Source organism: Cololabis saira, chromosome 5 (assembly GCF_033807715.1).
Source record: "Cololabis saira isolate AMF1-May2022 chromosome 5, fColSai1.1, whole genome shotgun sequence".
NCBI classification, from domain to species: Eukaryota; Metazoa; Chordata; class Actinopteri; order Beloniformes; family Belonidae; genus Cololabis; species Cololabis saira.
The window spans coordinates 46190272-46205507 of record NC_084591.1 but is presented as its reverse complement, the minus strand read 5'-3'; the positions used below and the strand labels follow the sequence as shown (position 1 = coordinate 46205507).

The 15236-nt window shown below is 43.4% G+C and overlaps 1 protein-coding gene across 2 annotated transcripts in view; it reads left to right on the top strand.

Moving 5' to 3' along the window:
* Positions 1-898: 898 nt before the first annotated feature.
* The window catches only part of LOC133444472 (zinc finger C3H1 domain-containing protein-like), a 36892-nt gene continuing 22554 nt past the window's right edge, over positions 899-15236 (top strand). For both annotated transcript variants that reach the window (XM_061722285.1, XM_061722284.1), the window contains exons 1-11: positions 899-1586; positions 3746-4156; positions 5394-5539; positions 6677-7103; positions 9436-9644; positions 9749-9872; positions 9960-10051; positions 10779-10958; positions 13588-13746; positions 13951-14088; positions 15109-15227. In XM_061722285.1, coding sequence (XP_061578269.1) covers positions 1058-1586; positions 3746-4156; positions 5394-5539; positions 6677-7103; positions 9436-9644; positions 9749-9872; positions 9960-10051; positions 10779-10958; positions 13588-13746; positions 13951-14088; positions 15109-15227 — 2534 coding nt within the window. In that variant the 5' untranslated portion in view covers positions 899-1057. The remainder of the gene's footprint in view (positions 1587-3745; positions 4157-5393; positions 5540-6676; positions 7104-9435; positions 9645-9748; positions 9873-9959; positions 10052-10778; positions 10959-13587; positions 13747-13950; positions 14089-15108; positions 15228-15236) is intronic.

Genomic DNA, 15236 nt, shown 5'->3' with positions numbered 1-15236 from the left:
GCCCAAGGTGGTTGACCCCTGGATTGCAACCAAAAGTCAACCACCTTGGGCCCCTGAGCAAGGCCCTTAACCCTTACTGCTCCCCGGGCGCCGTGCCATTGCATGGCAGACCACTGCTACTAGTTCAACTAGAAAATGGGTTAAATGCAGAGAAAGAATTTCCCCATTGTGGGAGTACTAAGGGAAGAATTTATTTTATTTTATTTATTTATGTGGTCTACTGGGAGCAGTGCTGGTTGTGTAGTCTCACAGCTGCAGGGTGGAAGGACCTTCTGTAGCTCCTTCACACACCTAGGGTGAAGGAGCCTGTCGCTGAAGGAGCTCTCCAGCGCTCTGAAGGTCCTTCATGGGGTGGGAGTCCTTCTCCATCATGGATGACAGCTTAGCCATCATCCTCCTCTCTCCCACCACCTGCACTGTGTCCAGAGAGCAGCCCACGACAGAGCCGGCCCTTTTGATGGTTTTGTCCAGCCTCCTTCTGTCTGCAGCTGTGATGTTGCTGCCCCAGCAGACCACTCCGTAAAAAATGGCTGATGCCACCACAGTGTCATAAAATGTTTTCAGGAGTGTTTCCTGCACACCAAAAGCCCTCAGCCTCCTGAGCAGATAGAGTCTGCTCTGGCCTTTTTTGTGGAGTGCAGAGGAATTAGTAGAATTAAGCACCTCATCAGGTTATTCACCCTCTTACACCTGTTTACTAAACTTTGTATATGTTCTTTCCATGTCAGTTTTTCATCAAATACGACCCCTAGATAACTTTGACCTGCTCTAGTTGATGACCATACAATTTGCTCTCACCCATTGGACTTTAAGCATGACTGATAACGTATCAGACGTCGGTATTCAACGCTTCCTTATTTAGCCTGCTGTCAGTCTCGCGGATTCTCGTCCAATCTCGCGGTATCTGTTAGCCGTGGTAGCCGTGGTAGCAGTGTAGCTCACTAGACTGATCTCGAGGATCCAGAGCGAAACATCAAGGAATGTATGTCTCTGTGGCCGCCCGGTGAGTTTATTTGCCAGCATTAAAGCTGGCAAAGGTTACTGCTCCCACCTCGACATGGATCCAGCCACAAGCAGCCGGCCCCCGGCGGAGGACGGGGAGCTGGAGGACGGAGAGATCTGCGACGATGAGACCGAGGAGCGGGCTCCGCCGCGGCGGGGGGAAGGGAGCCGGGCCCGGGCCCGGGGGGGCTGCAACTCCCGGGCCAGGAAACCCCGACAACACCCGCACAACATGCGGCCGCTGCTGGGCCACCAGCCGCAGGACTTCCGTCTGTTAATGCCGTACAATAACCCCCCTCATATCCACGGCCCGTTCCCGCTCAGCCACCGGCAGCAGTGCGGGCCCAGCGGGCCGGACCGGCCCCCCGCGGTCCCGCAGGGCCCGGGGGAGCTGGGGCTGCTGGGGCTCAGTCCCCGCTCCAACTTCTGGGAGCGGAGCCACGGGGCCCTGGGCCGGTTCAGGACCCGGGGCGTCCCCAACGGGGGCCGCGGGGCCTGGAGCCGGGGCGGGCTGGCGGGGAACAACAGAACCCCCCCGGGCCGGTACGGACCCGGGGAGAACCGGGGATCCCCCTCCAGGAAACGTATCCTTTTATTCTGTTGCTGAATCTGGATCAGGCTGATTTATGGTTCTGCGTTAAAACGACGTGCGTAGGTTACGCAGCAACGCGCACCGTACGGTGCTTTAAATTTTGGTCCGCGTTAATCGACGCAGAGCGTACGCTGTAGGTAGGCGTCACATGCCCCTAGTCGGCCAATAAATCGGCAGTAAACTTGTAATCATGTGAAGGTGAGTGAAGAGCAGCAGAGTAGCAGGTGTACAGGACTGTCTCAGAAAATTAAAATATTGTGATAAAGTTCTTTATTTTCTATAATGCAATTTAAAAAAAAAAAAAAAAGTCATACATTCTGGATTCATTACAAATCAACTGAAATATTGCAAGCCTTTTATTATTTTAATATTGCTGATTGTGGTTTACAGTTTAATATTAAGATTCCCAGAATATTAAGATTTTTTGAGATTTGAGGATATTTGAACTTTCTTAAGCTGTAAGCCATGATCAGCAATATTAAAATAATAAAGGGCTTGCAATATTTCAGTTGATTTGTAATGAATCCAGAATGTATGACATTTTTGTTTTTGTAATTGCATTACAGAAAATCACAATATTCAAATCTTCTGAGACAGTCCTGTATATCAAATTCTGACGAGTCATCTTTTTTGAGTTTTGAACATTTTTAAAATAGATTCCCTTCATATTTTAGTATGTTGGATAGGTTTCATCTTGATATTTGTGATTTTTGTAATTTATTTATTTCAAAACAGAGGCAATGCACAGTAAGACATTAATCTTTTACAAGAGAATATGCATTGTGCCAGGTTGTAGCAACTTGCTATTTTCCACCTGTAGTCCCTGGGCAGGTTGATGGAATACTACATAAAAATTAGTATAGAAAAAATAACTAAAATAGCAGAACAAAGCAAACAGACAATAGATAAATAAAAACATGGAAGCAGATTCAACAGAGCATGGGATCTGTCAGATGTCGGCACCTAAGATTTAAAGCTAGGCTTCCCCCCCAACACACACACACACAACACACTTCATAAATGTACACACACTTGTGTTGACAGTAACCAAGGCCTGGCCAGATGTGAGAAGGTGTGGGGACTTGTACATGAAATAATGTCAGTTTTCCATTGCAATACAGGAGAATGATGACTTCCCAAATGCAGTTTTGCATTGGGGTTCACTACACTCCCCCCTGGTAACAGATCTGGTTGTTCGTGTCGACTTCTCAGACCAGAGAGTAACAAATTTTTTCAAGAGGGGAGCTGCAGCATTATGGATAATTTTAAAAAGTAAGCAGTGAGTGAGCTGTGATGGAATAGAAACCTGTCCAGGATTCTGCTGTTGGCGTAAGACAGTTGAATATGTATAAATGGTTATAGATAATGAATTAATGCATGGATTAATACATGTTTGGGTTTTGCCATGTTAGAAGTCAATTGAGTTGATTAGTCATCTAATCAAGCTGTTCAGTTTCAATGACAGTATTCTAAACAAAACGTGAAGTCAGAGTTGATGAATCAGCTGAGATGTATGTTATTATTGAACCGAGAAAACAGGTGGCTGAGTCTGTGTTTTCCACTTTCTTATGACCTACAGGGTTCATACGTTTTTGAAAAAACCTGGAGAAGTCATGGAATTTGAAAATGTAATTTTCAAGGCCTGGAAAAGTTTTGGAAAAATAAGTTCACCCCAAAAGTTTTGGAAAAGTCATGGAATTTATTTTTCTCATTAACGATAACATTTAGTAATAACAGCCTATAAGGTAGATTTAAAATTGATCAATAAATATTTCGTATAGAAAAGTCTTGTCTAGCATCTTACACATCATGCAGATCAGTTATTATTACAGTTATTACAGTTATATTAGATTACTATACTACATATACTACAACATTTTGCTGGTATATCAGTGTTAGTTTAAACAAATGTTTATTTTGTATAAAACCATAATTGTCATTAGATCTCCACTGTGGTGACTTTTTACATAGTTTTATTCCTATATTTCATTCATACATTGATGTTTTAGAGGTCATGTATAGTCATGGAAACTTGCTGCCAAGTCATGGAAATGTGTTGGTTAAAATGTGTATGAACCCTGGACCTAAATTGCCTGATGAGATGACCAGTAGTGATCAGCTATAGTTATTATCCCTAACTGTAAACCTCAGAGAAGCAGCTGGGGAGGAATCGGGCCAGGAAAGTAATTGCCAGTGTTCCCAGACCAGAGAGCAGTGTTGACGAGAGCTTTGAGGATCTGCTGTCCAAGTACAAACAGATCCAACTGGAGCTGGAATGCATCCGCAAAGAAGAGACCATGGCCCTGGAGCCCGTGGCTGCCCCGGTCAGAGAAGACGTGCAGCAGCAGAGTGTTCCCGGTCCTCGGGAAGCCCAGCCCGGTCCAGAACCGGCTCCAAATCTGGCAGGGGCAGATGATCCATCAGAGCTGGAAAAGGACGAGAGAAAAGCTTTCCAAGCGTTTAACATCAAACCGCTGCGTCAGAAACTCCCGACACCGGCAGACCTGGACCAGCTGCAGAGGAAGGCAGAGCAGGATCCAGGAGGTGGAGGTGGTGCTGATGGTGAGTCTTGGGCTTCACTGCAAAAACTCACAATCTTAACAAGAATATTTGCCTTATTTCTCGTTAAAATGTCTCATTTTTAGTCAAAAAATCTCATTACACTTAACCCTTGTGCAGTCTTCGAGTCAAGGAAGGAGGAAGAGAAGAAGGGAGGAAAGAAGGAAGGGAGAAAGGAAGGGAGGGAGGGAGGGAGGGAGGGAGGGAGGGAGGGAGGGAGGAAAGAAGGAAGGCAGGGATGAAGGAAGGTAGAAAATAAGGAAACAAGGAAGGAAGGGAGAAAACAAGGAAGGAAGGAAGGGAGAAAAGAGGAAGGGAAGAAGGAAGGAGAGAGCAGGAGGAAGGAAGGGAGGGAGGAAGGAAGGAAGGGAGGGAGAAAACAAGGAAAGAAGGAAGGAAGGGAGAAAAGAGGAAGGGAAGAAGGAAGGAGAGAGCAGCAGGAAGGAAGGAAAGAAGGAAAGAAAGAGGAAGGAAGGAGAGAGCAGGAGGAAAGAAAGAAGGGAGAATTAGATCATTTTGACCCAAAGACAGTACAAGGGTTAAAACAAGACTCATTTCAAGTGAAAATCTACTTGAAACAGGTGAAAATTGTCAAATAACACGTTATTTTTCTGGTAATAAGCAGAACAAATCTGCAAATGGAACAAGATTTATCTTCTCATTACAAGCAAAAAATCTTGTTCCATTGGCAGATTTTTTTCTACTTATTTCAAGTGAAAATTTACTTGAAACAGGTGGAAATTGTCAAATAAGTTATTTTTCTGGTAATGACTCTTGTTTTAAGTGTAATGAGAGTTTTTGACTAAAAATGAGACATTTTAACTAGAAATAAGACAAATATTCTTGTTAAGATTTTGAGTTTTTGCAGTGTAATGAACTGTGGGCATCTTTTTTCCCTCCTGTTTTTCTGGCTCTGGTGTAAAGTAACTTGTATTGGACGTGTGAAGAATTGGAGCATTAAGCTGTTTACATGTGTGCAGTTATGTTTCTGTGACTGCATACGGTCACCAAGTGTACATGTTGAATGTGGAAATGCAGTGAAACAATTCAGCTCCTCATACGGGAACGTTGGCTGCACCAAGTCCACTTCAGTATCCACTAGACTGCTACTCTCCCTGGTCTGATATAAATGATACGTTAAAAGGTAGAATGTAACAAGTTTGAGATGAGCCCGTTATCTTTAGGAAGTGTGATCACAAAGAAAGGCAGTGATGTGACTTGTTTCTCTGGATGTGAACAGGGGCTGAACCAGCGAGCGTGGACGGTGCAGAGACGGAGGGGAAGGCTGCCGATGACACTGAGGAGAAGGAAAAGACTCAGCAAGCTTGTTCATGTCCCAGTGAATCATCGGCCTCCAGCGAGGACTCCATTGTGTCGCCTGATAAGGTGAGCTCTAACGGCTGCTCTGAGTCAGTTTAATGTCTCCGCCCTGGTGTTTAGCCGATGATCAATCTCTCCTCCTAACCCTGGATTCACACTGAAAGCATCACGGGCGTCATAGGCGTCCAGCTGCCATTAATTTTCTATGAAAGCTTGCGTCGAGAAGCGTCGGTAGCAGCCCGTCCAGAGCGTCAATTTGAAGTTGAAAAATCTCAACTTTATGCAAATGAGCAGCAGCGACGCTGAGGCAGCGTCCAATCACAGACCGGGATTCCTGAAGCGAGAAGCCTCAATGCAGATTGTACTTTCATGTACTCACAAACTCATTCACATGTACACATGAGCACTAACAAACTTATTTTATCAGGAATTAATATATTTCATCCAGCAAACTGACATTTTTGCTGATTTGACTACCGTTTTTACCTGAACTGCTCATGTGAAACACATATCTGATGGGTGAGGAGCTGGATGGTCAGTAAAAAATTACTTGGTGAAAAAACTACTCAAGTACTGAGTAACTGTTGAGTAACGTCTGATGTATTTCTTTAACACAACCATTCAAACAGACAAAAGTAAAAAAATAATCATCTTCTGGCAAATTAAATCAATAAAATAAAAAAATGCTTAAATTAAAATCTTAAAGTAAATTCAAGTACTTTAATACATAATAAAATAAATAAAATTACAGAATAAAAAATAAATTAAGCACAAGTAGCACAAAATTTCAAGCCTTTGTACTTTTCTTTTTTAACCAGGCAGAACTAGAACAAACATGAACTCATAGAAACTCTGTGTGTGTTTGAGTCTGTGTAAATGTGACAAAACATGCAAAAACAAACATTTTTCCCAAAGAATCACCCAGTGATGTCATGAGATTGACGCGTACGTGGATAAAAGGGATAAAAGAAAAGTAACAGCTCAACGTAGCCTAATGTAGCGGAGTAAGAGGAACAGTTTCTCCTTCACAAATCTACTCAAGTAAAAGTAAAAAGTATAGTGATTCAAAACTACTCCTAAAAGTACAACATTTCCCAAAACTTACTCAAGTAAATGTAACGGAGTAAATGTAACTCGTTACTACCACCTCTGGTCATGTGACATGCCGAGCTTTGAACTGCAGTCTGTAACTTGTCTTTTCAGCCGGTGGAGAAGGTGGAGGAGGAAGAACTGTCAGAGCTGCAGCTGCGTCTCCTCGCCCTACAGTCGGCCAGTAAGAAGTGGCAGCAAAAGGAGCAGCAGGTGATGAAGAAGAGCAAGGACCGTATCGTGAAAGCCAGCCAGGAGAAGAACTCCAGCTCGTCTTCTGCAGCGACTGCCCCCAGCAAGCAGAGAGTTGCTACACGGTCCACCTCCGCTGCAGCTGCTACTGCTGCAGACAGAACCAGGACCAGGTCCAAACCCGGAGACAGGGAACGGGACAGGACTAAGCCCGGGCCCAGACCCGCTGAGAAAGACAGACTTCTGGAGAGAGACAGGCTCAAAAAGAGTCCCAAACCCGGTCCCAAATCTCCAATAGATAAAGTTTGGACTCCAGGGAAACCTCATGCCAAGAAACTGACCAATCCAGGTGAGACGGGAGGAGGTGGAGTCTGCAGGAACGCTATTACTCTTAACTTATTATTTGTTTTGACATCCAAACTTCTTGGGTCATTGTGCTTTTGGCAACACTCACATTATCAGGCCAGCAGAAGATAAAGCCAGGTTTGAACCAAATTAGATATTAGATCATCAATCTCCTAATGGAAATTATATAAATTAAAGCTGCAAGCAGCGATGAACGGTCCTCCACCCTTGTGCACGTTCAGGCTGCAGTGGAAGCTTGTATGACTTGATGTAGATTCTTCAGGCCTGGACATTTAGCAGATGTCACCACCCACGACTCTATATCAAACCATTCAAAAGTTATGACAGAAAGTAGGAACTATCAAATATGGACCAATCAGATGAAGGGGGGGTCGCGCTTTTTGGCGTCTATCGTCGCCACGGTAACTCTTTTGACTGAGAAAAGTAATGCATGTTGTCGCAGGATGGAGACGCACATTTTGATGTATAACACACCTGGGTGCACGTTACGGTTCGGGCCGTATTAACTGCCGAAGGAATGGCATAAATTGTGCCAAAATTACACGATTAGTTCAAAATGGCCGACTTCCTGTTCGTTTCGGCCATGACGCCAAGAGACTTTTCTTTAAGTTGTGACATGATACAGGTGGGTACTGATTTTCGTGCATGTACGTCAAACCGTATTGTGGGGCTTGAGGCACAAAGTTTTCTAGGGGGCGCTGTTGAGCCGTTAGGCCACGCCCATTAATGCAAACCATTAAATATCACATTTTTCTCCAGGCCTGGTTTGGTGCAAAATTTGGTGACTTTTGGGGCACGTTTAGGGGGAAAAAGGCCCTTATTTTGTCGGACAAATAAAAACGAGAAAGAAAAAAAAAATTCCTACAGATACAATAGGGCCTTCGCACTGTAAGTGCTCGGGCCCTAATTAAGATATTTTTTTGAAGTTATTAAGTTTGACGATGTCCCATGCTGCATCGGCAGGTAATGCAGAGGAACTCTGTTATGGGTGGTCGCCGCCAGAAGTTCTGTATCCGGAGTGTAGCGATGCCTCTTCAGGATAACTGCAGTGAACAAGCACTGCAATCATTCTGTTTGCAGTGCTGGTGGAGTCTTCCTGTATGAAAGCTCAGGGTTTTATAAGTTTTGAAAAAACCTGGAAAAGTCATGGAATTTGAAAATGTCATTTTCAAGGTCTGGAAAAGTTTTGGAAACATAAGTTCACCCCAAAAGTTTTGGAAAAGTCATGGAATTTATTTTTCTCACTTAATGATAACATTTAGTAATAACAGCCTATAAGGTAGATTTAAAATTGATCAATAAATATTTTGTATCAAAGTCTTGCGCGTTCTCACGCGTGATGTGCCGAGCATCTTGCGCATCATGCAGATCGGTTATTATTACAGTTATTACAGTTATTACAGTTATATTAGATTACTATACAACATATACTACAACATATTGCTGGTATATCAGTGTTAGTTTGAACAAATGTTTATTTTGTATAAAACCACAATTAGATTATATTACAATTAGACAATTAGATTTCCACTGTGGTGACTTTTTAGAATCAGAAAAAGGTTTATTGCCAAGTTTGTTAAACACACAAGGAATTTGTTGTGGTGATTGGTGCAATACAATACAAGAGCAAATATATAATGAAAAGAGAGAAAATGTACAAGCAAAAATGTACAACATGAGGTTAAGTGCCGGATATGAGTCTGTGCAAAAGTGACTTAGGATGTGCGTTAATGTAACACATAAGGTCAGGATTGGAGTCTTTACGTTAATGTAACGTAACTATGTTTACATAGTTTTATTTCTAAATTTCATTCATACATTGATGTTTTCGAGGTCATGTATAGTCATGGAAACTTGCTGCCAATTCATGGAGAAGTCATGGAAATGTTAGTTATAATGTGTATGAACCCTGAAAGCTGCATAGAGAGGCACTGGAGTTCAATACGTTCCTGCAACCATGTCTTGGTGAAATATGTGCTACTTAATTCCCAACAGTTCGGATCTGTCTTCACCAACGTTCCAAGCGGTTCCACTTGCACAAACCAGTGCAGTGAAATGTTTCAGAAGAAAATTTAAGATGACACAAACACATGTTTTCAAAGTCATCTTTAAATCAACAAAATAACAGATGTTCATGAATCACACAGTGTGGATGTTCCTTTCTTTGTCATCTTTCTTTAGTGAGTGCCTTTCCTGCTGATTGATCTGATCCAGTACAGATAGTTTAGTAAAGAACAGTGTTTTACTGCCGTTTCCTCACTGTTTGTCACTCACTTTGTAACATGCTGAGTAACATGCTGGTTTGTCTCTGTCAGGCTCGGCAGCGAAGCAGGCGTTCAGGAAGCAGCAGCTTCGCACCTGGAAGCTGCAGCAGCAGAGAAAGCAGGAGGAGAAACGCCGGCAGGAGGAGGAGGAGCGACGGAAACGCGAGGATGAGATCCGACGAATCCGTGACCTGTCCAACCAGGACGAGCAGTACAACCGCTTCATGAAGCTGGTGGGAGGGAAACGGATGCGCAACAAGGTAAGAACCTACCCTGGATTCACACTGAAAGCGTCACATAGGCGTCCGGCTGCCATTCATTTTCTATGAAACTCTAAACTCAACTCACGTGTGTCTTTGTTCAGTCCAGGGACCAGGACTACAGAAAGTCTGCTGGCAAACCAGGCTTGGACACCTCAGGGAACCTCTACCAATATGACAACTATGATGAGGTTGCCATGGACACGGATAGTGAGACCAGTTCACCAGGTGACCAGGATGCTCCTGTACTGCACTGTACTGTACTGCACTTCCTTCTACCTGTTTGATGTTGCTCACTTGTCCTTTCTCCGTCAGCGCCGTCCCCAACACACAACCTGCTGTCAGCAGACGAGACGGGATGTTCCCAGCTGGGCCTGTACGGGGCTGCGGCTGCCGCCCTCGGAATGGTAGGCCTCACATTCTATAAGTATTCTGAGGTTACAAAAATGTTTGAAAATGGAAATAGATGGGGGAGGGAAAATATATTTTTTGTGTTAATGTGGTTTCTGTAGGAAGACAAACATGACACAAACATTCTTAACGTTTTCCAATGCTGTAAAAATGTGTAGAATAAATATATTCAATTTCAACATTTGTGTTAACGAAGATTTGTACGGAAGAATATCAGGGCCATGCAGAAGAAAAAATATCTGAGAGGGGAAGATTTTTTTTTTATTGTGCACTTCAAGAAAAAAGTCGAAATGTCGAGAAAAAAGTTTAAATGTCGAAAAGTCGAAATTTCGAGAAAAAAGTCGAAATGATGAGAAAAAAGTTGAAATTTCAAGATTAATGTTGAAATACAATTTTGACAAAAAAGTCGAAATGTCGAGGAAAAAAGTCGAAATGTTGAGAAAAAAGGCAAAATTTCGACTTTATTTTTGAAATTGTATTTCAACATTAATCTCGACTTTTTGACTTTTTTCTTGAAGTGCATAATGAAGAAAAAAAATCTTCCCCCAGTTCTAACTAAAATAGATACGTGCAGCATGTGTTTGCTTTCATTCTAAGGCTTATACAAGACTCTTGTATAAGATGCTGTTGTTGAGCATCAGCAGACTAGTGTGGAAATAGAACTAGTGGGTGTATTGTATGTAAATGATCTGTATTTCATTGACCTTCTCTCCTGTCTTTCAGCCCCTCCTCTCAGCTGCGATGTCAAGTGTCCCCGCCCCGCCTCCCCCTCTGCCCCCTCCACCAGACGAGCTGGAGCCGCCCCCTAAACCTCCGTTTGCTGATGAAGAGGAGGAGGAAGAGATGCTGCTCAGGGAGACCTGTCTGATGTCCATGGCCAACAAGAGAGTGGCCGTCCCTGAGGTGTGTATCTGCTCTGGCCGGAGGAGGGGTGGACAACATTCCATCTCTGAGGCCGACATGTTTGAGCAGCGCTCCCCAGTAGAGCACCGCTATAGCGGGACAGTTTTCTTCATCCCACTCCCGCTGAATTTCTGACCATTACTGCCCGCAACGTGTTTTCCACTCCCGCCCGATCCCATAAAACTCTGAGAATTTATGCCCACACCAGACAAATCTATCTGGTTTAATGTTAACATGATAATTGTCGAGCTTGATGGATGATTGACAGCTCATAGGCACCTGACAGAAAGTTACTGTAGATGCAAATCCATCATTGTCATCATTGCACAGGCTTTTTCACCTTTCTAGCAGCATCAATTATGTGGTTGAGGTTATTATAGCAACGAGAGTAGCTGTGAGTGGCTCAAATAACACTAATACATAACAAAAAACGAACAAAGTTAACGAACGAAACTAATTAATGTAACATAAGAAGCACTTGGCCATTACATTGCTGTGGAGGAAGAGAATGCTAATGACCGAGGTCCCAATCCCGTGCGTCTCTCTTCCAAGATGCTCCACAGACACTAAACACAGTTTCTCCAAATATCTGACTGGCCTTGCTTTGTCTTTGTTTAGTAAAGACCTTGTTTGAGCTTCTTTTCCATGTCATTGATTTCCATCTTGTCGCTAGATTACATCCCCATCCTGCAGTGTTTTTTTTTTATCCACCCGCTCCCGCCCACATCAAAGTTCAAACCCCAGTGCCAGGGCTACTGCTCTGCAATCCTTTCCCTATGAATGGATCCTTCATTTCAATCAGGTGTGTTGGAGCAGGGATCCATTTAAAGGCATTTTCAGATTAGATCCTGCTATTGTCATTGGATGATGAACGGCTGTTTAATGCACGTTGGGTAATGGCAAAGCGTGTTATTGGCTCCCCGGTGCCTGAAGGCGACTTGAGGGGAGTGAGGAAGTGTTAAGTGGTACTTGGTAACATGACAAATATGACCAGCAGTCTTCCTCTGCCACTCCTGCTCATGTTTTTGTTGAATACCAATTACTTCCTTCAAGGCTCTTCAGTTTTTTTAATGACCTGACTTTCGTGTTTTTCATAGCGCCTGTCTATCATTTTAGCAGCCAGTTGCAGATTACCGTTCTGTAATTGTTCACGACACACCCGCGCTCGTTATCAACAAATTCCACCCGCCACTGCATCGTTCTCTTCATGTTAGTCCTGAGCCGTGATAACATGTCCCCTCAGAGGGGAGTTATCAGTGACAGCTCCACACGCCGCCCTGTGTCAGTCAGTGTAAAAAGGACAGGCAACGCACTAGACGTGTGCGTCTTTAACGAGGGGGTATCTGCCAATGGAAAAGGGGCTTAAGACGTGCAGAACAGTGGCCTTATGGACCTGGATTGGTCACTATGTTTTCATTTCATAAGAGGCCGTTCCCCTCTGTTCAAATAAGGTGCCAGCCTCGCTTTGTGATGATAATAATTCAATGGTGGGATGTTGGAAAAACATAAAACATCAACAGCAGCCTGTTGGTTCAACATACATGATAAGAGCAAACAAAGGTCAATGTTGGACACATGTAAGAGCTTCAGCACTCTGACAAGACTGGGAGGACTAAGAGCCAATCCCAATGTTCACCCTACTTTCTACCACTAGTCCTCACCCACTACCACCTGCCCTAAAAATGAAGCCACAGGCGTAGGTCCTTGTAATGTTCCCTAGGGATTGGGACACCTCTTGCTACGTCACTGCGTGGTTTACGTTCGGGTACGTAAGCGACTGCGTAGTTACGTTTGCACATACGTCACACCATATCAGGAAGCCCAGAGATAAAAGCTGTTTTAATTTCAGCTGTAGCGCTGTAAATATGCCACTTTATTAAGTTTTAATATTTTTTCAGGTATAAAAGTAACCGTTAAGATCCCCAACCTGGGCTCAGTTTATCCAAATAACACTGTTAAGAAATGCTCCGATGTTTTCGGGGATGAGAAGACAAGAAGACAAGAGCCGCCAGCGATTTATGGTTCCGTGTTAAATGGACGCAGAGCCTACGGCGTAGGTTACACAGCGACGCACACCGTACGGCGCGCATCGCTGCGTAACCTACACCGTAGACTCTGCGTTGGTGTAACGCGGAACCATAAATCAGCCTTTATTCTGGCGAGATCTGAAGATACAACGCAACAACGAGCAAGCGAGTGATTATGTACATTCACTGAGTGAATATTATGAAAGTAAAATATATATTTCTCGCTAGAAATGTAATCAAAACGCATTTTTATGCAGAAACTAACTCAAAATATTGATTTTTTTTTTTTTATTCACTAAAAATTAGAAATGTCCGCCATGTTTTTTGTTTTGATTCAGTCAAGGCAAATTATGAAATTTTTCTGGCCCTCGGTCGGCGAGTCAGCATCTGAAATCCCTCACTGTGAAGGGCTAGATTCATACACACTAGCCCTCGTTATGTCCACTAGCCCTACATGCAAAGAGGAATTGGGACACCACTACCCTCACGGGAACGCACAACATTTAGGGTTAGGGCTGAAAAGTAGGACTAGGGGGGGATTGGGACTGGGCCTAAGTCTCTGCTGCCACCAGTAACGGTCCACTTTGTCCTCCTCCATGTAGAAAAGCCCCAGTGCTTTTGCGTCTCCAAGCTGTCCACCTCCTGCAGACGTCCAGCCACCACCCAGAGGAAACCTGAGCACCGTCAGCTTGAACACGGTGGCCCAATCACGGAGCAGTAGATTCCCCAGACCACGTCAAACTGCCAGAGCCCAGCTAGTGGTAAGATGCAGCCAGACTACAGCACAAACACCACGGCACATCCTGACATGCACATTTACTCCTCAGTCTCTTTCAGGACTCCTAACTTTACTGTGAACTGTCAGATTCTCATTTGTTTTGATGTTTTTGAGATTTTGACATTCGAAACCCAGATCTGTTTCAGAGTCAGCCATTTATGCTGGTGTTTTTGTTTTTTTTCCACAGCTGCCCAGGCACAAGTCAGTGGTGGTTTCACTCAACGATTCAGACGACAGCGACTCAGACATGGATGCCTGCAGCTCCTCACAGACGGTGTTTGGAGGTCTGGAGTCCATGATCAAAGAGGCCCGGAGAACAGTGGAGGTGGGTCTCGCTTAGGGATGGGCGGTATGGACTAAAAAATGTATCACGATAATTTCTGGGATTTATCCCGATAACGATAAAAATGACGATAAAAAAAATACCAATTCAACTCCACCTTTTTAACTATAAATCTATCACCACAGTCAGTCTTTGGAGCCAAAACACTGCTCTAAAAGAATAGTAAATGCTACTAAACTACACCAATTAAATTGAATTAATAAAAACCAATTAAATTAGTCCACCTGTACTGCAAAACTGGAATGACTCAAATGAAACAAGTTTGAAATGTAAGAACAGATTCAACATTTATTCAAACTGTATGGCTTAAACAGTGGGATAACAGTGCAAACAGCAACAGTACCATTGTCCTTCAAGTTTTCCTAGCTTATAAAATCACAAAGTAGAAAAAAATACAACCTGATAAATAAAAAAACAGGACAAATAAATAAAAGTTCACTGAAAATAAAATGCAATCAGTCTTCTAATATAAATAAAATCTGCAAATTAACTAAAATATTAAATTAATTAATGGCTTTCGCAGTATGCGCGCATTGTCCGGCTGTCCTCGTACTCCGGTTTGTGCTAATGTTGGAGTTGGTGGAATAAATTACTTGTATTACCATCCTTTGCACTCACTGTTTTTTTGCAGACTGCATATAATAGATGTTTGCTCCTCGTCTCTCTTTTTAAATCCAAACCAGTTCCAGAGCTGGAGCCTTGTTTAAAAACGAGCTCCTCGCTCTCAGATCCGCCTTCTGTTACACAAAAACGTCATCAACGGGAATTATCGTTTTTACCGCGAGATGACAAATTACCGTGGGGAATTCTTTTGACGGTATATTGTGAACAGTAAGATATCACCCATTCCTAGTCTCGCTTAACGATTCCAAAATAATAAAGAGAACACGAGTGCAGGAAACATCCCAAATCTCACAAATGATTGAATCTGAACTCTCCTTCAGTGTTTTATATTTCATTGATCATGACAAGTCATGTGACCGATGCTCTGATGTGTCACAGGCAGCGAAGCCTAAAGCAGCGTCAGGATGTGAGAAGGAGAATAACCCAGTCAGACCGGCAGAAGTTCTACCTCAAACCGAGAGGGTGGAGTACCGTTTCCTGAAAGAGGAGTTTGGGAGGTAGGAGTG